This window comes from Carica papaya, chromosome 1, assembly GCF_054855325.1.
Source record: "Carica papaya isolate Zhongbai chromosome 1, ASM5485532v1, whole genome shotgun sequence".
In the NCBI taxonomy this organism is placed as follows: domain Eukaryota; kingdom Viridiplantae; phylum Streptophyta; class Magnoliopsida; order Brassicales; family Caricaceae; genus Carica; species Carica papaya.
In genome coordinates, this window is record NC_142309.1 from 19577463 (window position 1) to 19601076 (window position 23614).

General features: G+C 32.5%; 2 protein-coding genes across 6 annotated transcripts; both read left to right on the forward strand.

The window, feature by feature from the left end:
- The first annotated feature begins 1267 nt into the window (after positions 1-1267).
- Positions 1268-2101, forward strand: LOC148270418 (uncharacterized protein At5g65660-like). Its single transcript, XM_088221925.1, has 2 exons — positions 1268-1668; positions 1761-2101. Exons 1-2 carry the CDS (start codon positions 1435-1437, stop codon positions 1923-1925), a joined length of 399 nt encoding a protein of 132 aa, XP_088078051.1. The 5' UTR covers positions 1268-1434; the 3' UTR covers positions 1926-2101.
- Positions 2102-18303: 16202 nt separating this feature from the next.
- Positions 18304-23531, forward strand: LOC110807557 (auxin-responsive protein IAA9-like). Of its 5 annotated transcripts, XM_022032711.2 has the most exons (7): positions 18304-18658; positions 19809-20261; positions 20346-20572; positions 20653-20879; positions 21114-21255; positions 22142-22203; positions 23025-23531. In XM_022032711.2, exons 2-7 carry the CDS (start codon positions 19854-19856, stop codon positions 23060-23062), a joined length of 1104 nt encoding a protein of 367 aa, XP_021888403.1. In that variant the 5' UTR covers positions 18304-18658; positions 19809-19853; the 3' UTR covers positions 23063-23531. The 5 variants fall into 5 exon arrangements, with proteins under 5 accessions (XP_021888403.1, XP_088077427.1, XP_088077428.1 ...); XM_088221301.1 differs by having other exon boundaries at positions 19809-20572; XM_088221302.1 differs by having other exon boundaries at positions 18453-18658; positions 19802-20572.
- Positions 23532-23614: the final 83 nt, after the last annotated feature.

Below are 23614 nucleotides of genomic sequence, written 5' to 3' on the forward strand. Positions count from 1 at the left end.
ACTTGATAATCTCAAAACGTTATGGTTGTCATTGTTGGGTTTGTGTTCCCTTCTATATGAAAAACCCATGTTGTTTAAGCCCACTTCTTTTGCCTAATTAAGGCTATTAATACTTTAAACTTATACCACTTTAACCTTAAGTTGCTGGCGAGACAAGGTTTTAGCCACCAAAAAGAAAGAGAACAAAAAGAGAAAAAAATTAATTTTTTTGTTGAAAAATCACATCATACCATTTTTAGTTTTTCCAGCGATTAGAAGGTCATTTGTGCTCCGATTATGCTGAAATTTAGTGAGTATTTAAAGAACTTAGTATCCTTCATTCTGAACGATAGAGGTCAATTTTTTATAACTGAATTTCTGGTATTTGTAGTGCGAAATTACTGTTCACATTTTTTTTTTCAACAATGACCAGTTTGATTTTCTACTACAATCGAAGGTTATTTGTGGTTTAATTAGCTGAAATTTGGTAAGCATGTTCAGGATAGATTATTCTTTGATCTGAACGGTGGAGATCAAATTTGAACAACCAAAACTCATCCATTTTGCATAAACATTAACTATTTTAGTGATATTTTTTTATCCCTTATTTATCTCTTGTTGCTTGGGTAGTTTGTTATTGAAACTTTATTTGAGAATTATTCTGGTAGCTTGTAGTTGTTGTAAACATTAATTTTTGATAGTAGAGCTCCTTTACTTGGACCATAAGAAGTCTCATGATTTTTATCATTCACATGAAAGAGATTTTTCATGTTAAAAATAATTGTCTTTGTACAATTGTTTTTTGTGTAGTTTCGAGCATATTTTATATTATTTGTTTGTTGAATTTTATTTGTTTGTCACTTCTCATAAATTCATTCAAACACTTCTCATTAGTTATAAATGCAATCTTTCTCTTTCTCTATAGAATCTCTCCAAGTGAATTTGAATCAGATTGTATATTTTCATTACATGATTATTATGATTTATTATGTATATGTATTCATTAATTAATGGAATATATAAAATTCAATTAAAAAATAATAAAAGAAAAAAAAAATCAAAGTGAATATAAATGGAACCCACAGCATCAATCAATCCGTACTTAATTAAAACATGAAGTGTACGTTCAAGTAAACTTTGCCCCATAAAACCCACTTACCCATCCACCAACTCCAACACTCACGAATAAAATAAGCAATCAAATTCCTATCATCATCAATCCCACTTCAAACACACTTAATAATCATATTACACACACACCCCCCCCTCCCCCCTCCCCCCTCCCCCACCCACACACACACACATATATATGCTTATATATAATACCATTTGCCAATTAAATCCCCTGTATTCATTAAGTTCTTAAACTTCTGCTCATATACATGAGAGGAGACATATAAAAATTAATCAAAGGCAGTTTCTGGTTTGAAGTTAATTAAGCTAGGCAGGAAAGAAATGGAGGATGATGAGTTATCGAGCAGGCCAACAATAGGGTTTCCTCTTGGGTTAGCTTTTCTTCTGATCATGTTGATTTGCATGAGTGGATTCTTCATTTGTTGCCTCAACTGGGATAGAATCAAATCTCTCCTCCTCCTCTACAGAACCAACTCTACATACAACAGAGACATTGAATCCCACATCGAAGGAATAATCCCTCTTCCTCATCAGATAGTTTCTTCTCCTACCTTGGTACGTATGAATTGTGTTATACATCTTGTATATTATATTTATCTAACGATTGGGTGAGTTGACTCAGTTTGAATATGTGGGGTTTGAAACAGAAGGAAAAGGAAAGGGAAGTAAGTAAAGGTGTGGCAGTTTTGATGCCAGGAGATCAGGTGCCCAAGTTTATAGCAATGTCTTGTCCATGCCAGCCTCCTGTAATTCCAAGTTTTACTATCCAACTGCAGGAGCCTACCAAGTTTGCGACCTCTGCTCGTGTATAGTTAGTTATATATATATATATAACATTACAGAAAATTAAATTTCTACTTTGTTCGTCGATATATATATATATATACTGTTAATGAAATATGTATATTAATAACTTTATATCGTACCAAAACAAATTCTAAATTCTTCATTTTTTTTAATTATTTTGATCATTTTATACATACCCATAAAAAAGATTGAAGTAATTTGGTGGTAGATAAAGACAAAATTACTTTTTGTAAATGCTTATATATTAGATGTAGTATTGTTATGATTATCTTTTGTTGGGATGGTGGAGCAAATAGAATCTTTTTTGCGTAAAATCTAATGGAATCTTTTTTCGTTTGCACTAAACTAATGGAAGAACAAGACGCAACTTCGTCCGTCGTTTTGCTGAAAATGCGATTAGATTGCCTCTCAAATTTTCTGCATCATTTTTAACTTCCATTTGACTCAACCACCTACTCAATCATTACATCTCCACTCTTTTCTTACCTTACCCCATTAGGTTTATTTCAAAATATTAATAAAAAGAAAGTAATTAATTTATATATCAAAATAAAATAAATCAATTTTTTTTTTAACGTAAAACTAAAATTTTTAGACCAAAATAATACTAAATTGTTAAAAAAAATTAAATTATTATTTTTAACAAAAAATATTAGAGCGTGGAAGCTGAAGCCCATGAAATAAGATCCAGCCCACAAAACTATACAAGAGGAGATTTGTTGTTAAGCATCATAATTAAGTAGCCTAATTTCTATTAAGATTGATTTGAGCTGGCTTTGTCCCACACCACCATTATATAATATATCATACTCAAATAAATAAAATATAATTTTCTTATATTTTTATTTGCTATTACATGTAGTTGATTGCCCACGAGAATTGTTGACAGACCTAATAGTTGTCAATTCCCTCATCAAACGGTCCCACTCCTTAGACTTTTTTCTTTTCTCACAAATATAATATATATAAATTTTAGTCTCTCACTACTTGAACATCTTCAAATTATACTCTTTATTTTTTTTTTTGTTTGTTTGTTTGTTTGTTTAAATCAACACTGAATTTTAAAAAAATGTAGAAATTATTTCCTCGCTATTAAGAAAATTTAAAACCGTTAAATATCAACACGCATCGATAATAATGTCATTTACTTTGATTCAGATAGACATCATGTAGATAACACATGGCATTTACTTGGATCTACCTTAAAAAAATTACATGTATGCTATAGAAACTAAAATCTTCAAATTTTAGTCTTGTAACTAGGAACACCGTTGTTGTCCTCGATTGTCCACCATGAGTTTATCTCTAAAAAAATATTGCCACTGGTGGTCACATCTTCTTCGAGAATCATTACCTGACCTATCTTTCGAGAAAACACGTTGGACAACTCATCAACATTAAGACTCTAGGCGATAGAGCTGATCAGCCTCAATAAAAACTTACATTCACATGAGACACTTTATTAATATGTATATGTAGGAAAATATGTTTTCAACTATAATTTAGAAAATTATATTGCAATTATAAATAAAAAGAAAAAAGAGAGATTTTTTAGGGATGTTCCTCACTTAGTTGATGTTTATAAAAATATTATCTTATTTACTTATAGGAAGCATGTAAAGTTCTATAATAATAATAGTTAAAAATTTGCTTTTGTTATTTTGAATATTTCTCAACTTGATTGTTGTTGAGCTAGGAGGCTTTTATTTATAGAAGCAATAAATTAATCCTGACCTTACAAGTGTACAACAAATATTTATAAACAAAAATAGTATTGAAAAAAAGAAAATTGTTGTAACAAATTGCAAAATTATGAACTGGTAATATGGCTAGTAATATTGCAGAATTGTCCTTGCTGCAAATCTGTTTTGTCTTTGTTAATATTATTGCTGACAGCTCTAATATTCTTTTGAATATTCCTTGTCACATGACAATTCTTTAACATCCCCCTTCAAACTTGACAGTGGAAGAGAGTTTATTTCTTATATTGTAGAATTGAGAGCCTGTTATAACTTTGGTTAAACCGTCTACTACTTGGTCTTGATAAGGTATATATCTAACTTTAAGCTTTTTCTCAAGTACCTTATCTACAATGAAGTGAATATCAAATTTTACATGTTTTGTTCTAGCATGGAATACTGGACTGCTAGTAAGTTGATTTGTACTTAAATTGTCACACCGGGTTACAGGTACTTCTTCAAGTGGAAATGACAGTTCCTTGAGCAATGATTCTATCCATGCAATTTCACAAGATACTAGAGCCAAAGCTTTGTATTCAGATTCTATGCTTGATCTTGCAACCACTTGTTGCTTTTTAGGGCCCCAAGAAACTAGAGTTGGACCCAAATAGATACAATACCTTACTGTAGATCTTTTATCATCCTTATTGCATGCGCAGTTAGCATCGGAGAACCCTGTGATGGTATATTTTCTATAAGGTTGAATGTGAAGGCCGGTATATTTTGTTCCCTTCAGGTACTTTAATACCCTCTTCATTGTTTGCATGTGTTTCTCTATTGAATTTTGAAAAAACTGACTTAATTTGTTGATTATATATGTAAGATCAGGTCTAATATGCGTCACATACTGTAGGGATCCAATGATTCTTCTAAAAAGTGTAGGATTCTTCAGTTATTTCCCATCATCTTTTGTTAGAACAATATTTAGTGTGGTAGGTGTAAAACATTCTTTTGAGTTGTGCATACCTGTTTTCTTTAATAATTCCTCAATATACCTTGTTTGTGTTAAAACAAATCCACGCGTCATTTCTCATAACTTCAATGTCAATGGAAATATGTAACGACCTGTAACTTGAAATGAAATAAATTATAAATTAAGTGCGAAAGCGAAATAATAGCGTTAGAGTTTACATTCTTTACACAATAATTCAGAATACCCAATAAGGCTACGGGAATTACCCTTCTAAAAGAACAACTAATAATCAAATAAATACAAAAAAAGTAAATAAATTGAACGTCCTACTCACAACTCTCTTGTGAATCAGGCTCTAAATCTTGGTTCTCTTGATCTGAAATAGTTAATGAAAGAGTGAGTTATACTAGCCAGTAAGAATATCACACTACTCACCGATACAGAACTGAAGGTTGGTAAAAATCATAAAAACAACCAACAGAGCTCTTAATTTAAGTAAAATTCATTTATTATAAATAAAATTATTTATCGCATACTTACCATAGCGATATTCCTAAAATTGACCTATAGAGTCAATAATATAAACAATATCATAATTTCATATCCAAACATTTGTAACAATAACTTTCTCATTTATCATGCTACTAGTATTCATGGAGATCTATAGGGATGTCCCCACTACGCGTGAACTCTTTTTTCAACATTTTCAACTAACGAGCCGTCTTCATACCCCGTCCAGTATGAGTGTCAAGAAATATCTTCTCTCAATACCCCGTTCGGTATGAGCACTAAATTACCAATTTTTGATACTCCGTCCGATATGAGGAAACGTTCACGGTAAGATTCTCTATGTACCAGGTCTGTCCACCATCTCTCAAGATATCCAGTAAGGCTACCATTCATTCATTCACTTAATCAAATAATTTTCTGTTTATTTTTAATTTTCAGTTTTCCAATTAACTATAAATCACATAAAACAAGCAATACATGCATCAAGGAAACACAATCAAATTATCATACTAATTCCAGTGTATTATCATTCATTCGAAACTGTAAAATCAATCAATCAATCAGTAAAACATGGCAAACAGTAATAAATAACCGATTTCGACTCCATTAGTAACCTTTAATTATCGATATTTCTAAATTACGCAAAATACGATATTATTTATAATTAAACTTCAATTCCATAACTGAAAATAAGGTGAGGGATTCTTACTCAAATTGATGTCCAAAATACTAAACTTTTAGCTGCACTTACTGGCGGTCCTCGGGTTCTCTGAATTTTCTTTCAAGGATTAAAACACGCTTTAAGTACCTAGAAATACCCCAAAAAATCTAAAATCTGTGTTAGAAACCCCTTTTGGCTAATTCTGAAATTCTGGCACGGCGTCTCCGCCGACGCGACGGTGGTTTAGCTCGGGTTGGCCGTTTTCGGCCAGTTTCGGCCATTTTGGCCAATTTTATACCCATCACTGCGAGAAAAAATGTTAAAGAGCCTCGATTGGCCGAAAAAAGTCAAAAAATCGAAGCTTACCAGTGGTGGAATTTTTTAGTGCAGTGGCTCCGTCGACTCACCTTCGCGGTTGGGTTTTTTGCTTCGGTCAACCTATAGAAAAAGTAATGGTGATTACAATGGTGGAAAAATTACACAAAACGGGAATCGGAAAGGGCCTCATCAGATGCGATTTTTACTTTTTCCCGCTGCAATAGCGTCGGGCTTTACTCGCGGTTTTTGACTCATCCACCAATCCTTTTACTTTGATTTGACCATGGGGGATTTTAAAATTGAATTTCGAACGAATGGAGAAAATTTTACTTCTTTTGGCAGTCAGAAGTGGCTTCAGCGCGGTAGCGGGCGGCGGTCGGCTCCCTTCCTAACGACTAGTTTTTCTTCTCCGGCGAGGGGGGTCTGGCAGCTAGAGTTAGGGCTTGGTGTGAAGAAGAGTATTTATATCCGTTTTTTTTAATCTGGGTCATCCATCGCGTTTGATCTGGACCGTCCGATTGTGTTTAAATAGGAAGTGAATCTGGATCGTTTATAGTGATTTGATCTGGACTGTCGATCGTTTTAAATAAAAAGTGGATCTGGACCATTTATCGCGTTTAATCACGACTGTCCGATCATGTCTGAGGAGGAAATGTATCCAGACCGTTCACGCGCACGGGAACAAATCTGAACCGTCCGATCACAGGCACATATATCACTAGTGTGGCCTCCCACATGGCACCGCGTCAGCGTGCCTTGCCACATGGCGCGCTCCAGTTTGTCGGGGCTGCTGACTGGGCGTCCTACGTGGTATATTTTTTAAAATTACATTTTGACCTCCAATTTTTTATTTTTTTTTTCAAAAATACCCTCAAAACACAAATTTTCACCCCTTTCTCCTAAAATTATTTTTAATTTCATCTTCCACCTATTTTTTTCCTAATTTTACATTAAATAATAATTTATAAAATTAAAAATTAAGTTTTACTCATAAATTTTGAATTTTACAAATTAATTTCGAGTTTTACAATATATGCAATGATCCCAAGTCTTTCAAAGTAAATAGCTTGTTAAGTTCCTGCACAAACAGCTTTAGTGAAGTTGGATTATTTCCAGTCACAATCATGTCATCAACGTAAATTAACACAAACATGATTTTTTCATTTCTTTTATGATGAATAGCGATGAGTCACACTTTAACCCCTTGAAGCCTTATTTCAATAATGTAGTTCTCAATTTCTTGAACCAGGTTCTTGGAGCCTATTTTAAACCAGATGAGGCTTTGTTCAGTTTATAGACATATTTGGGCTTGCTTTTACCCTCATACCCTTCTAGGTGCTGCGTATAAACTAATTCTTACAAATTACCATTTAGAAAAGCATTGTTGATGTCCAATTGCCTTATGTGCCAATTTTCAATCATTGTTATAGTTAAAATTATTCGAATGGTTGAAGCGTTTATTATTGGACTAAAAGTTTTACCATAGTCAATCCCTATATTTTGATGAAATCCTTTTGCCACTAACCTCACTTTACATCTCTGAAAACTTCCATCTGCACTTTTTTAACCCTAAACACCCATTTACTACCTACAACGTTCATAGAGGATGTGAAAGGTACCAATGATCAAGTATTATTTTTCTTTAATCCATTCAATTTTTCTTCCATTGCGAGTCTCCAGTGTTTTGATTTCAAAGCTTCATCAACTTAAATTGGTTTAGTTGGTACTGAGTTTTTTACAATATATAGCTAAAAATATGCTGGGTGTTGTTTTAGTTTGAAAATTCTAGCTTTGGATCTTGTTATCATTTTGTGCCCTTCTTCTGCATGTTGTTGATTTGAGTTAGCTTCATTTTCTTTAGATTCATTTTGTTGTTCTTCAATTGATTGAACTTTGACATTATACTCCTGCTCATTGTAGTGTTCTATATCTTCAATATTAGAACCAGGAGCTTCTCCAAATTCTGAGTTATGGTGAGAGTTAAATCCCTCTTCAAATGACAATCTCCTTGTTTGATCTTCCAGAAGTGGAGTTTCAGACTCAATATTGCAAGCTTGTTCTACTGGAGTTAAAGTGCCTTGCTGATCTACATCAATGAGACTATATGTTTTATTTGAGATTTGGTGAACCAAGTGGGTATAGTGATCAAGGTTTGTGTTTCTGATGTTTTGGTGTTTAGAAAACCATTTTTGAAAGGAAATTCTTATTTGTTGAACTTTATATTTCTTGATATGTATACCATTCCTATAGAGCTAAGACATTTGAAATATTTATGCATGTGACTATATCCTAGGAACACACATTTAACTTAATGGAATTGAAACTTTTGGTTTTAGTAAGGTCTTAGACACGGGTAATAGACATATCTAAAAACTTTCAAGGCCTTATAATTTGATTTCTTGTGAAACAACATTTTAATAAGGCATTTGTTATAATCACATGTATAGATAATATGTTTATTAGGTGAACTGAAGTCTGAAAAGCTTCAAGCCAGTATTTTAAAGAGGCATTTGATTAGGCTAATAAGGTTAATCTTGTTTCTACAATATGTCAGTGTTTTCTCTCTGCTCTTTCATTTTGAGCAGAAGTATAGGGACATGCATATTAAGACCTAATTTTATGCTGTTACGAGTAATTTGCAAGACTTATATATTCTCCACCCATGTACGATTGCACACACTTGATCTTTTTATTAAGTTGATTATTTATCATGGTTTTGAACTGTATGAAGATCTTAATGGTTTCAAATTTGTGTTTCATAGGGTATAGCCATGTGAATCTACTATGATCATCCAAAAACAATACATAGTACTTATATCCTAATATAGAAGTGATGGGTGCAGGTCCCCATATGTCAGTGTGGATTAGCTCCAGGAGTTGTGATACATGTGAAGGTGATATGGTAAAGGGAAGAGAATGAGATTTTCCAAGTTGACAGGCATTACAGAAGAAATGTTTTTCATTAACGTAAGATTCATTACTATACTTAAGAATTTTTTTAAGTGTTTTGAAAGTTGGATGACCTAATCTCCTATGCCAAGTTTCTAAACTCTTAGAGTTTTCTGACTCATTTTTGTTCTTGAAAAGAAAAACTGGATAGTTTTCTAATTTGGGATTTACTTGAGACTAGTGACTCGTCTCAATTTTATACAAGCCTTATTGATGTTTGCCCCGTAGCAGATTTTTTTCCAAAACTTTATCCTTCACAACATAACCAAAAGAATAAAAAACAACATCTATGTTATTTGAAGTTATCAGTTTTGATATGCTCACCAAGTTTTTTTCAATATCAGGAACATGCAAGGTATCATTCAGTAACAAAAACTTTCCATTTTTAGCAGGCAATATTACTATACCAGTATGATAAATATTTAGCTTCTCACCATTTTCCATTATCAAACATTTTTTACTAATGTATTCTTATTTTTAGTGCATGTTTCCAATATCATTTGTGCATGGCTGCTAGTTCTACTGTTAAAATACTAGGTTGTGTCTCCTATGTTGTCTATTGTTGCTAACAAAACTTAGTTTTGATTTCTGTGGCTTAAATCATTTAGAGCACCCATATAGCTTTTATTAAATCGATGGTAGCACACAGTGGAAATATGACCTATCTTTCCGCATACCTGTTATATAGGTTTGTTGCCTCCTCCAAATCGATTTCCTCTTCCTCTGGATCTTCTGCCTCTGCTGCTATTATTTGTTGTTCTTCCTCCTAAAAAGTACTAATCATTGTTTCTGCTATTGAAGTTTGTATTCCTGGCATAGTTAACAACAAGTTGTCCAAGATTCAAGGTAGTCATGCCAGTGTTTAGCTACTATAATCTCCTTTCGTAACTCAATAGTTTTGACTAAATTTCTATCAAGCTAATCATTTTCTTTTTAGTGATTTAACATATTAGAGGTTTGTAATCTTGAGAATCAAGTCTAGCTAATATTTGAGTGACTAGATTGTCAACTAATATGGGATGACCAGCAAGAGCTAGATTATTTGCCAAAAGGTAATCTTCCATCTTTAAGTTTTTCTTCTGCATCCTAGCAAACTCTTTTTTGAAAAATACTATGTTTGACCTTGTTTTTATTCCAAACAGGTCATTTATGGTATTCCATAACTTTCAAGATGTATCATGCCCCATTAGTTCAAAAACAACTGTTAGTTCAATGGTGTTGTAGATACATCCAAGAAGCATTTGATCCTGGGCATAGCATTCCTCATATTTTGGGTTTGTTATGAGTTGAACTTCATATGTTCTTTGAACAGCAACTTGTGTGAACTCTTGTGGTGTTATCTTTGCTCCAACGTGGTTTTCTTCCAATTTATTTCCTCGAATAACTTGTAGCACCATGTTTCTTCAAAGCAGGAAATTGTTATGGTTCAACTTAGCCATACTATATGATCCCATTAGGTTTCCTGACATGTTGAGTGTCTTCATTGTTGTGATATTTCTTTCATTGTTTTGATTCATTGAGACTATCGAGCTTTCACCATTACCAGCTGTTGTTGGTTTTGATACCAAGTTCAAAATATGTTTATATTATTTTGAATATTTCTTAGTTTAATTATTGTTGAGATAGGAGGATTTTCTTTATAGAAGCAATGAATTAATTCTGACCTTACAAGTGTAAAACAAATATTTACATACAAGAATAGTACTGAAAATAAGAAAATTGTCGTAACATATTACAAAATTGTGAGCTAGTAATATGGCTGGTAATATTACAGAATTATCCTTGCTGCAAATTTATTTTGTCTTTACTGATTTTATTGCTGATAGCTCTAATATTCCTCTGAATATTCCTTATCACATGACAATTCTTTAACAATAATAATAATATATATAGACATGTACAAAAATTGCATGAAAAAATATTTTATTCTCAAGCACATAAAGAAGGAAACCAATAATTTGGTTCTCACTCCTATTGGTAGTCCATCGAGCCTAGCAAAAAACTTGGCATTTTATAATTGTTTGAATTGTCATGACCTAAGTTAACATAATTTTGATTTCATATTAATAATAAAAATTGTGTTAGCTTCTCATGTAATACCCGGGATCAGAATTTGACCCGAGATTAATTTTTGTGTTTATAAAAATAATTAAAAATATTTTTTTAATTTTATTTTATTAAATTATTTAAGAAAAATAGGTTAAGGATGTTATTGAACGCAATTTTGGAGAAGATTGGTGAAAATTTAAGTTCGAATGGTGTTTTTGAAAGAAAAATTAGAAATATAGAGGTCAAAATACAAAAAAAGAAAATTCAGTCATGTAGGACGGCCCAGTCAGCAGCTCCGACAAACCAGAGCATACTGCGCGGCAAAACACGTTGACATCAGTGCCACGCTGGAGGCCACGTGGGCGATCCGCGTGCCCAGTGATCTGACCGCCTAGATTCAATCCCGCGTGTGTGAACGGCTCATATGCATTCTCTCCTTAGGCGCAATTGGACAGATGAGATCAATCGTGATAAAGGGCCAAGATTTATCTATACAATCGGCCTAAACGAACAACGATCGAATGACTCTTCTCACTCCACATCAACGTGAATGGATGACCTAGATCAACGTGAGATGAGTACATAAACATTGCATCGTCGAAAAAACCTAACCCTAGCCGCCTTGCCCTCGCCAAAGTAGAAAGACCAACCGCTAGAGAAGGAGACCGACCCCCCGGTCGCCGTCACGCCAGAGCCACCATCGACCATAAAAAAAGATAAAATTTTCCCCTACTGGCTTAGAATTTGATTTCGAGTCTCCTCGTTGCTATATCATAGCAAAAGGGACGAGGGGTGAGCCGTAAATTGCGGTAAAGCCCGGCGAAGCCACTGTGGCCGAAACCCTAAAAACCCTCCAATGAGTCCCTTCCCGCTTTCCGTTTCACAAAATTTTCTGACCATTGTGTTCATCCTCCTTTTCTATGCAAGTTAGCCGAAAAAGAAACCCCAGCCGCGAATGAGAACCAGCGGAGCCATCGTACCCAGAGACCTCCCACAAATAGGTTCAATTTTTTGTGATTTTCTGGCCAATCGAGGACCCCTAACGTATTTTTTACAGGGATACGTGTAAAATCGATCAAAATCGGTCAAACTGAGGTGAACTGTCACCGCGGGCAGCGGTGTTGCCATGCCAGAACTCTAAAATTGGCTGGGAAGGGTTTTCGACACCGATTTGGGATTTTTGGGGTATTTTTAGTTGCGTGACGAATATTTTGGATTTCCATAGAAAAATTCAAAAAATTCAAGACTCGTTAGGAGATAGCGCGCGTCTCAAAATACCGATCCAAGTAAGGATTGCTCACCCTATTCTCGGTTACGGTAAATTGAAGATCAATAATCGATAATTATGTGTTTTGTAAAAAATTAGAAATAATTTAAAAATATTATTAATAGAGGCAGAACTGATTAATTCACATTTGTACTGACTCTCTGTTTATTTTTCTGTACTGCTTATATTTGCTCACTATTATATTATGCATAATTAAATTAATGATTTATCCAGTATTCTGGTTAGCTATGCTAAACTATATCCTTTGTGTAAGTGTCATTTGAATTAATCTGTAAATATGAAATGATATGTTGGTATGTTATAGTGGTTACTTAGATGATAAGAATCTAAATAAATGAAAGCTTATTGGGCATCCTGGGAAAGAGTGGACGTTCTTGGTACATAGGGAACCCTACTGTGGATATTATCTCAGTCAGACGGGGCTAAGAAATCTCATACCGAAAGGATTTTGGGAGATATGATTCACCCTCATACCGAATGAGGTATCGAGGCGATGGTATTTCTGGGCGCCCATTACCGGATAGGATATGGAATAATCAAGTTAATTATCAATCTTAATATTAAGTTCATGAGTAAAGGGATATCCCTATGGATGAAATTGAAATAAGTAGGTTACAAAAAAATATTGTTGATCCTATGCATGAAATTGAAATATCATTTGTTTTATTATCTTTATAGGTTAATTTTGGAAAAAAACTATAACGGTAAGTATCGAATAAAAAATTTTTAAGATAAATATATTTACTTAAAATAAGGGCTCAATTAATTGTTTTCTAATTTTTACAAACTTTTAATTTTCTGTATCAGTGATTAGTCTGATATTCTTACTAGGGTAGTATAACTCACTTTTTTATTAACCATTTCAAATCAAGAAAACCAAGATCTAGATCCGATCAGCAAGAGGGTTATGAGTAGTCCACCTTTCGAACTCCCTTCAAGTGTTAGTGAAGGTTGCTCTACAATATTTATTTATTTATTTTTCTTTAATTACAGTTTGTCTTTTATGAACCATGTAAAATCGACATTTTCGTAACCTTATTGGGTATCCCAATTTATTATGTAAGAAATATAAACCATAACATTATTATTCACTTTCGCTTTTAAATTATAAATTCATTTTTTTTAAGGTTCCGGACCTTTACATATAATGGAAGTAAAAATATTGTCTTTTTGAATAATGACTAAAGTGAGAAACACTATTTTTTTTAAAAAAAAATAATAATTGTCTTTTTTTTTTTATGAGCTCCAATATAATTTTTTTAACTTATACCTAAAAAACTATTATTACACATTCATGTATCAACAAAGTATTTCTTGTAAATGTCACCATTAGTTGAGACTGATCAACTCCATCATCGAAACTCCCAATGTTGATGGACCGTGCTATGCATTTCATTAAAAGATAGACCCCACGATGGGTTTCAAAGAAGACGATACAACGGCAACAATGCTCTCTGATGTTGTCATCCACATATGTTGATATTTGAATGTATTAATTTTTCATATGACAAGATGATAATTTATATATTTTTAAAAATTAATGACTAATTTAAATTTTTTTAAAAAAAAAGTCTAGAATGCAATTTAAACATTTTAAAAAAAATTGATAGTGAAAGTATATATTTTAGTCAATACATATACATGTATGTATATTATATTTTTGCCTATTTATTTAGTTAATAATAATTTAATATTTTTGGGGTACCAAGATGCAATAATGAAACAATATTAAACTTAATGATTTGTTTTAATCATTTTTAAAAATCATTAACAAATCTGAGACTAAACGTACATAAAATTTATATAAACAAATACAAAAAATGTTCCACTTATAAACAATACATAACAAATATATTATTTAACTTTAGAAAATATTTAATATATAATTGATTCAACGCACGCAACGGAAGAAATAATGCTTCACTTTTTCGAATGCTCTAAAACAACAAGAAAGAACTTTACAAAATATTGCAACTGAAATGTATATAAATTATAATTGAGTGCAAATTAAATAATATTTTTTTGATAGCATATGTATCTGTTTAACTTATAATAATTATGTGTATGTTTAAACAAAATTTAAGAATAAACTGAGTTTATAATCATTTATGGAAAATAATGTTAATAATACAAAAAAGGACAAATCTAGTCATAGTTTAACTGGTACAATTTAAATTATTAGTTATAAAAATAATATATAATTAATTAATTAGTATTTTTAATGGTAATATAATCAAGTGACGAGGTTGATATTAATTGATATGACTGACCTTTAATCAATTATAATTAATATTTAACTTATCAAAAGCTCAAACAAATATATATTTTCACTAATATTAAAATTTACAGAATACACACGAAACGTGTCGAAATTAAGATGGGACGTATGGGCATGACACAATCCCGCAATATCTGTCTTGACGACAAGAGGAAAATAATTTATTTTGTTTCAAGCCATTCTTTTTATTTGCTACATGTATATATATATATACATACATATGAACAAAAATATTTATCCAATTTATTTATTAAAATAATAATTAATTTAGGTTTGATATAATAATGACCTGAAATTATTTAATTTTTAAAAAAAATTGAGTGTGAGCAATAATTGGGTTTGGGGCTGGGTGTGAAGAAAGCCCAATATCCAATAATGAGAGGCCCAACTCGATGTGATGGGTGGCATGATCATATGTTGATGACGCGTGAATGATGTTAGCCACTAGGTGATGATTATGCCATGGAGAACAAAGCATGTACATCATGCGTCTTATGTATGTATAGATTAAGAAAGAGCAAAGCGTGCAAAGGTGGTGGCAGTTAATGATGGTTACTGTTAAATCCTCCCAATTAAAATAAAATTAAAACCCAGCAAAAACTATTTTTTTAATAAAAAATGAATAAATTGTCAAATACAGAACACATGAACGCGCGTGCATTGCACTGTTCTCTGAACTGGGGAGAGTGAGGAGGAATCGCGGGGAAGAGCGTGAGAAAATGAGAAATTAGATGTCGCGTTATGTAGCCGGCAGTCCAAAATAAAAAGCCGCTTTCTTGTCCCCCGGCACATCATATCCTTTGGCTCTGGTTTTTCTTTGTCCCCTTTCAATCCCCAAAACCCACCCCCCCCTCCTCTACGTAAATTATTCTCTCTCTCCGCTTACTTTTTTTTTTTAATAACATTTTTTTAGTTAAACATAATTTTACACTCGTAGTTCCAAGAGATTTTTGTTTTTAAATTTTTTAATAATTTTAAGTAATTTATATATATATATATATATATTTTTTTTTGGTATGTAATCAGTTAAAAAATTTACAATTCATCTCAAATTTTGGCTCTCATTTACCCTATATTTTTTCTTATGGTACACGCGTGAAGGAATTTACATGAATGCCCTTGTATGGTGCAGTTTTTCTGTCCCTAATAAAATAACTATTTAAGGGGGGGATTGAATAAAGGAAATTGCATCTAATATGTAGGGGTCATATTTTTTTGCTCGGATTGAATTAAGTTCAGGGTGATGGAAAAAAAAAAAAAAAAATCAGTTTGGATTTGGGTTTTCTCTTTTGAAATTTTTTTTAAATCTGACCATCTACGTAAGTTATATATTTTTTAATTTTTTAAAATATAAATAATTATAATTATATTACTATAATAATAAAGTAACCGACTTTAATTTGAGTCAAATATTTTATAAAATTAAAATAGTGCAAAAATTTTTATACTTGTTTTGACAATACCTCTTTTTTTCTTTTTCTCTTTCGCGGATGCTTTCCAAACTGGCCACGTCACAGAGTTTGTTTTCACTTTAAATTTTTAAATTATTATTTTAATAATTTTAGTATTTTACTATCAATTTCGTATTTTTTATTATTAATTCATTTGTTTTATTGCTAAAAATTTATTATTCATCCCCTTCTTGATTTGGGCCAAATTCAGTATATAAAATATTTATATAGATTATACAATTGAATATATTTTTACATTATTTATTTTATATTTAAAAATCATAGAATACTTAACGACGACGAGGCAGATATAAAAATTAATTAAATCAGTATTACAAATTAAAAATTAAAAGAAGACATATATTCTTAATAAAGTCAAGCAATTGTTTAATATACGGCCTTCGTTTAGCACATTATTATTCATACAAAGGAGAATAAGGAATCACAGTTCAAAAAGTTTAAGACACACTACGAGAAATCATGAAAATTATCTTAAACTAAGTTGATAAAACGACACCAAAGAATAGTGATTTGAATACGTTATAGTTTATGATTGACGCGATGCTACGTGAAAATACAAAATTGCCCCCACAATGGCATTATTTGATGATGTGACTGATAGGAATCAACACGGGGGGACAAACACGTAATCTCAATGGCATAAATCGAAATTATGGAAATGTGTCGAGCACTATAATAGATGTCGCACAAATGGACAATCACGACACATGTGGCTGTTCCTAATAATGTTTGTTAAAAAGATTAATTTAATTTTTTTCTTAATAATTCAATATATATAGGAAGTAAATGGAAGAAACAGTTTAAACAACACACTTAAATTTCTTATAAAATTTTAAGTATATTAAATAAAAAAAAAAGACAAGAAATGATAGCTTGATTAATCTAGTGTATATAGTATTACAATTATTTAAGTATAAATATAAGTTAAAATTCATATGGTCTCAATTTAATTTGGTAATTATTAAGAAATAGGTGGGATAGTATTTATTGTTAGACGTCTAAATAAATATACAATAAAATATTTGTATGAAATGCATAAAAGATAATGTTTAACTAGAATTTTCCAATAATGAAAAAATAACATTAGAAATAAATGAAGTTGGCACGTGAAAAATTCCCGATGGAGTAGCTACAAGTGTAATTGAAAATCAATTGAGGGAAACAAGTGTATTTGAGTAGAGACAAGGTGGGTCACTTTAATTAAATGTCACCCCTTTCTTTCTTATAAGTAGTTATTGGAAACACCATAATGAGATGCCATTTTATTGAGTCCGATATGAAAATCTCACTTTATTTTTGTTTTTCACATTTTTTGTTTTTATTATTATATAAAGTAATTGAAACTTGGGATTATGGTTTTATATTTTGTATTTTTGTTTAAATATTCAAGATGACAATAATTTAATTAAATAATTAATTTGTCTCTTTTATTTATGTTATTGAAATTTTCTAATAATGTATGTCTTATATTTTGTAAAAAATTTTATTTAAAAAATAAATTATGTGAATTAAAAATTACATTAGTATTTAAAATTATCATGCTCTAAGTAAACATCAAAAGTTTGATTTTTATTAAGAGCATATAATTTGTTGTTTCATAAATATATGTATAATATTTTATATTTAATTTATTATATGTTGGTAAAATTATAGTAATTAATTTAGATTTTATTTTGTTTATAAATTAAAAAAAATTAAGTTATAATTAATTTTTTTTAAATAGATTAAAGAATTTTAAAAAAAATTTATTCATAAAAAAAAAAAGGAAAAATCATATTGACAGCGGGAAAATTTATCATTCCATATTTATTAGCCTATGTTTGGAATAATGTGTAAACTATATTAAGATGACAAATACTTATACATGAAATTGTAATATTAAATTTAAAATTTTATAATAAATATATATATTTTTTTAAAAAAGTATAAAATAAGGAGAATAATTTTGAATAGAAACGAATGACTCTTATCATCTCTGTAAAAACAAAAAATAAAATAAAAAGCAGAAGCAAATATAAATAAATAATCTTAGGGGTGCGATACAACCTGCAAAGTACAAGCTACAAAGTAGTGAATAGTTCGAAGGTCAAATCGGGGATCTACGGCGTAAAATAAATGAACGGCTCAGATTGAACCACAAAAATCCTTACCCATCACCATGCGTTTCCTTTCCTCGAATCATTCATTTCATTCGGCGGATTATTAAAACGACACAGTGTTCATCAACCAATAAGCTTTGCTCAAAAGCAGATTTTTTTTTTTTTACAAAAAAAGCGAAAAGCAGGAGTGTTTTATTTAATTTTAAATTCATAAAGAGAGAGAAATTTTTAAGGCTTTATTTTATTTAATGCATAGAGTTTCACATCGTACAGGAAATAAGCTTTTGTTACTTTGTGCCAAATGGAGGGTCCTTAGCTCTCTCTCTCTCTCTCTCTCTCTCTCTCTCCCGTCTCTTGTCTCCTTTCTCTCTGCAAAAATTTATCTGTTTGCAGAACAAAAAAGACTAATAATCGATCTTCTTCTTCTTCTTCTTTATGTTACTGATTGAAGTGTTTAAGAAGGTAATTAGTTATCATAAGCTTCACTTGCATTGTTTTCTCTTCGTTTACTGAGCTTAACTGAGTAATTAGATTCGGCTTTGGAGGGTTTTTGTTCTCTTGGTTCTCTTTTAAATTCTCTCTTTCCTTTTATCACTGGCGTTGTGTTACTTTTTTGCTTTTCCCATTTTCTTTGTGTTTTACTTAGCGGCTGTTTGTTTGCTGGGAAAGCTGAAGAGAAAGCATGCGGAGTATCTTTATTTTCCTCTTGTATTAAGCTTCGCTGGTTTCCGAATAATGAAAAACCTTAAGTCAACTGAGAGTAGCTTTAAATTTGAGGTTGATTTTTTTTTTCTCACTAACCAAACATAACAGATGTATTTTGCCTCTTCATTTTTTGCCTTGCCTTCCCTTCTTTAATGTGTATTATCTATACCATTTGCGCGACAGTTTTTGTTATTTTCTTTTTGCATGCATTTAAGTTTTAGCATCTTAGCATTTGACTGCGATTACTTGTAGATTCGTTTCTCCGCTTTCGATATTTGTTTCTGTTTCACAAAAGCGCTTCTACTCTAGATGCCTTATGCAGCTTAATTTTGTGCGGTTTAATCAGCTAAGGCTGGATTAGCAGAGCATAGTATTTATTCGTCGGTATTTTGCAATCAAATTTCTGTTCATTTTTCCTACCGATGAACACTTGGGAAATATATTTGTTTGGAAAAAAAAAATTCACAAAGTTACTCTTCCATTATTTTTTTCTTTTAAAAAAATTGAGGCAATGCTCAGGTTGCTCGGACTCTGAGGTGTATGTTCTTGTATTTTATCTATATTATCCGCTGTAAGTAGATGCTTATGGATCTGTTCTATTTTTCTCCGTTAATATTTGTGACGACTTTTTGTTTTGGCATACTTATTTGGCTCTGTAGCCATAATAATAAGTGATCCAGTAATATTTCTCTTTCAATTAGGGAAGTTTCATGTTTAATTCATTACTTCATGTGAATTGTTTTCGTAGTAAGGGCAGCCAATTACTTCAATAAATTTCTTTGTATATTTTGTTTCCTTTGTTGAAAGCTTTCACTAGTCCTTCATATTAATTTATCTGAATCAATGGATGCTTAAATTTCAGTGATTAATTTCACTGATGAAGTTCGTATTTCATTCAAGTAAGCAGGTTGTGAAAGAATTCAATCTTATTTTTTCTGAAGTCTGAACTCGGATGTCTCCACCACTGCATGGTGTGGGCGAGGAGGGTCAGAGCAATGTTACTCTACTCGCTTCTTCAGCCTCCACTGATAGCCTATGCCAGAATAGCTTAGAATTGAAAGAGCGTAACTACATGGGATTGTCTGACTGTTCTTCAGTGGACAGCTCAAAAGCCTCTACTCTATCTGATGAAAATAAAACTGGTCTCAATCTAAAGGCCACAGAGTTAAGGCTAGGGCCCCCTGGATCCCAATCCCCAGAAAGAGATCAAGAGCCTCGCCCTGTAAGCTCTGCACAACTGGATGAGAAGCCCCTTTTCCCTTTGCGTCCGTCAACTGATGGTCACTGCTTTTCATCGCAGAAGACAATTGTTTCAGGCAACAAAAGAGGGTTCTCTGATGTTATGGATGGATTCTCAGAGGTGAAATTTGCTCTTGCCAACAAGAATTTCACGATGCTTTTAATTACCAGACTTAACTTGGAAAATATCAATATTGTGGTGCAGGGGAAATTTCTCTCTAATTCAGAGGTAAATGGGATGTTATCACCCAGGCCTTCTGCAAATTTGGGACTGAAATCGAGCCCTATCCTTGAGAATCTTGGACCTCAGTCGAACAAAACAAAAGAATTAGCGTCACAAAAAGTAGCTCAGGAGAAGCTTCATCCAGCCGGTGACACTAGACAAAACCATAATGGTTCCATAAACAACAATAATGGTCCTCCTGCTACTAAGTAAGGGGAAAGAGGAAAGAGCTTTTTGTGAGAGACTTGGGGAAACAAAGAGAAACTTTCTGATTACCCTTCTTTTTTAGGGCGCAGGTTGTGGGATGGCCACCTATCCGGTCGTTCAGGAAGAACTCTTTGGCTACCACTTCAAAGAACACTGACGAGGTGGATGGAAAAGCGGGACCTGGTGTTCTATTTGTGAAGGTTAGCATGGATGGGGCTCCTTATCTGAGGAAAGTAGACCTAAAGAATTACACTAAATATCAGGAATTATCTGCTGCCCTTGAGAAAATGTTTAGCTGTTTCACCATAGGTGAGCCCTTCTTTTCTTTTTTTCTTTTCTGATAATACCTAATTTTAGCTCGACTATTCCGGTGATAAAGCTTAATCTTTTTAAGTTCCACAAATATATCAAGGAGGTTTGACCCTCTCTTCTAATCTAATCTCGTGAAGGATTTTGAGGAAATATTGAGTTATAGAATTATGCTGAGGTTATGTCCTTGAGGTATCTGTGGATACAGTTACTGCTATTTTTATCTGTCCTCAGGTCAGTATGGATCTCATGGAGCTCTCGGGAGGGAAATGATGAGTGAGACCAAGCTGAAAGATCTGCTTCATGGATCAGAATATGTTCTTACATATGAAGATAAAGATGGTGACTGGATGCTTGTGGGTGATGTCCCCTGGGAGTAAGTTTAATCTCCAATGTTCTGTTTTCTTTGCATGTTGCTGGTCATGTAAGTAGGCCATTGTAAAAGCTGATGTTGTTGAAGGTCTTGAGTCATTGAAATAACAATATGCAAAGGAATTCTGATTTTGCTCGTAAAAGGCATCTCATTTAGCATCAGCTTTTTGTGGGGCGTACAAGAATTTGTGCTATAGGTTAATTGGAGGAACATATCATGTTCATGTTAGTACTGCCTATTGTAGACTGATGGTGATAGAAAAGTGTATACTCAGTGTTGTATTCTATAGATTCATTGTTGCTTTTATGGAATAACCGCAAGCTGAGGGCTGGAGACATCTTGATGTTAGTTTTGGTTTGTAAGAAAGAAGTACACGTGCATTTTCCCCATCTACTGTGTCAATCCCAATCCAGTGCCACTCAAAACCATGAATTGAGAATCAACCAGAAGCTAATAATGACTTCATCTTTATTGAAGAAAAGTTTAATACATCCTTTGTCAAGTTGCAGCCTCAATACTTGATGTAAAGATTAGCTAGCCTTTTTAGCGAGATTCTTGGCTTCAGATTCAATCAGCAGAGTTGAGATCAACACGAATTTCTTTTATTCTCTATTAATAACAAAAGTTATAGAAGTATTTCAAGTTGTTGACATTATGGTTGTGTACTTGAGTTATGTAGCAGTGGTATAATTGTTGCCATGTTAATCAATTTCCTAAACATTCAATTTCTTTATCGACTCAAAAGAATTTGTTATCTTTCTCATCATTTATGATCTGTCCAAATGAAACCATGACAAAACTTATTAAGCTGGACTTGCTTTGATTACTCCAATTATGATAGGATTTGAATTTTGTGCTGCATTCTAATTTGGCTGGATACTTGTTTCAGGATGTTTATTGATACATGCAAAAGGCTCAGGATCATGAAGAGTTCTGATGCCATTGGCCTAGGTGAGTAGTTCTATGCTGTCACTTAACTGTTACAAGGGAATTTCATCCTGCCTAAGCCTTTGTAGAAAGACCAAATATTGGCATCAGACCGCGCAGTCCAGGGACTTGTTCCCTCGTTAGGCATCACGTGATGGATTTTGTTAGGGACTTCACCTGTGAGGATCCTTTGAAATAACTAAGCTGCATTTGATATGTTTGACTTAATTGTTTCGAAGCTCAGAAAATTCAGAAATTTTTTCAACATCAAAAGTAAGTGTGGGAAGTGAAACACGTGTGATTTAGAGAAGTCTGAATTACATGATCATAGTGCATGTAATCAGCCATCTCCATTATATGTGGATTGAATTTATGCCGTACATAATGCTTAATGATCACTTCAGGCAAAACCTTTGAACCAAAGACCTAATAGTTTATTTATTGGGCACATGCAGTGTTTGTATTTATTTTTCCACGTTTCTTTTGTACATAACAAGGTAGGGTTGAGCTTTGAAATCTTTTTTGTATTAGTGAAAAGTGAACTCTGATTTCCTTATAGTAACTGAGCTTGGTCCCATGTCTGATAGTGTTTGTGACAACTTGGTATTTGAATAAGAAATCCACCTATACCCATTATTTGGCTGCCTCTGGTTCCGCCAGTTCTATAGCATAATCCGTATATAGATGAAAAAAAATAGTGAAAGCTGTATCTTATAATCTTGCCTATCTTTCCAGTAGGCTCATGGGGCATGCTTTATTCTGGCTTATGCATATTATGATAATTAGATATGTTATTTAATGTTTTTATTTATTGAGCTCTTTTCACTGAAACTTTCTGTCTCCAGCCCCAAGGGCCATGGAGAAATGCAGGAACAGGAACTAGATGGCAGTAGACATGATTGTTGCTATCCATCCAGCAGTCTTTGTACTTGAAAGACGGGAGAAGAGGAACAAGTCCTTGAACCAGATTCCCAACAGAGCATTAAGGAACTGAGATAGTTGGATGGGGTAGGAAATCATGGTATCTGCTTTTATCGCAACACTATGTTATGTTCTTTTTTTCGTTGTGGCAGAATTCATGTTCAGTAAGCCTGTTTCTACCTTAATTAAGAGTCCAAAACTCCTAAAACCTAGTACTTAGAAGTACTGCTATGATTTTATACTTAAGAGGACTTGTTCCTGTTCCTAATACAGGATCCATAGTTTGTAAAGGGAATTGTTTGAACTTTCTGGTTTATGTGTGTTATATGGTGGCGAAAACTCAACAAGTTGTGTAAAAATTCTCTGGGTGGCTGGCCTTTCGTGTGTTGTTTTTTGCCAGAATTATTTCTAGTCATTAACTTATCCGTGAAGCATTTGATTATTTATATGTATGTTTATAGGTATGTATATCCTTTCTAGCTGGCTGAAATGACCCTATGAGAAATTCAGGTGG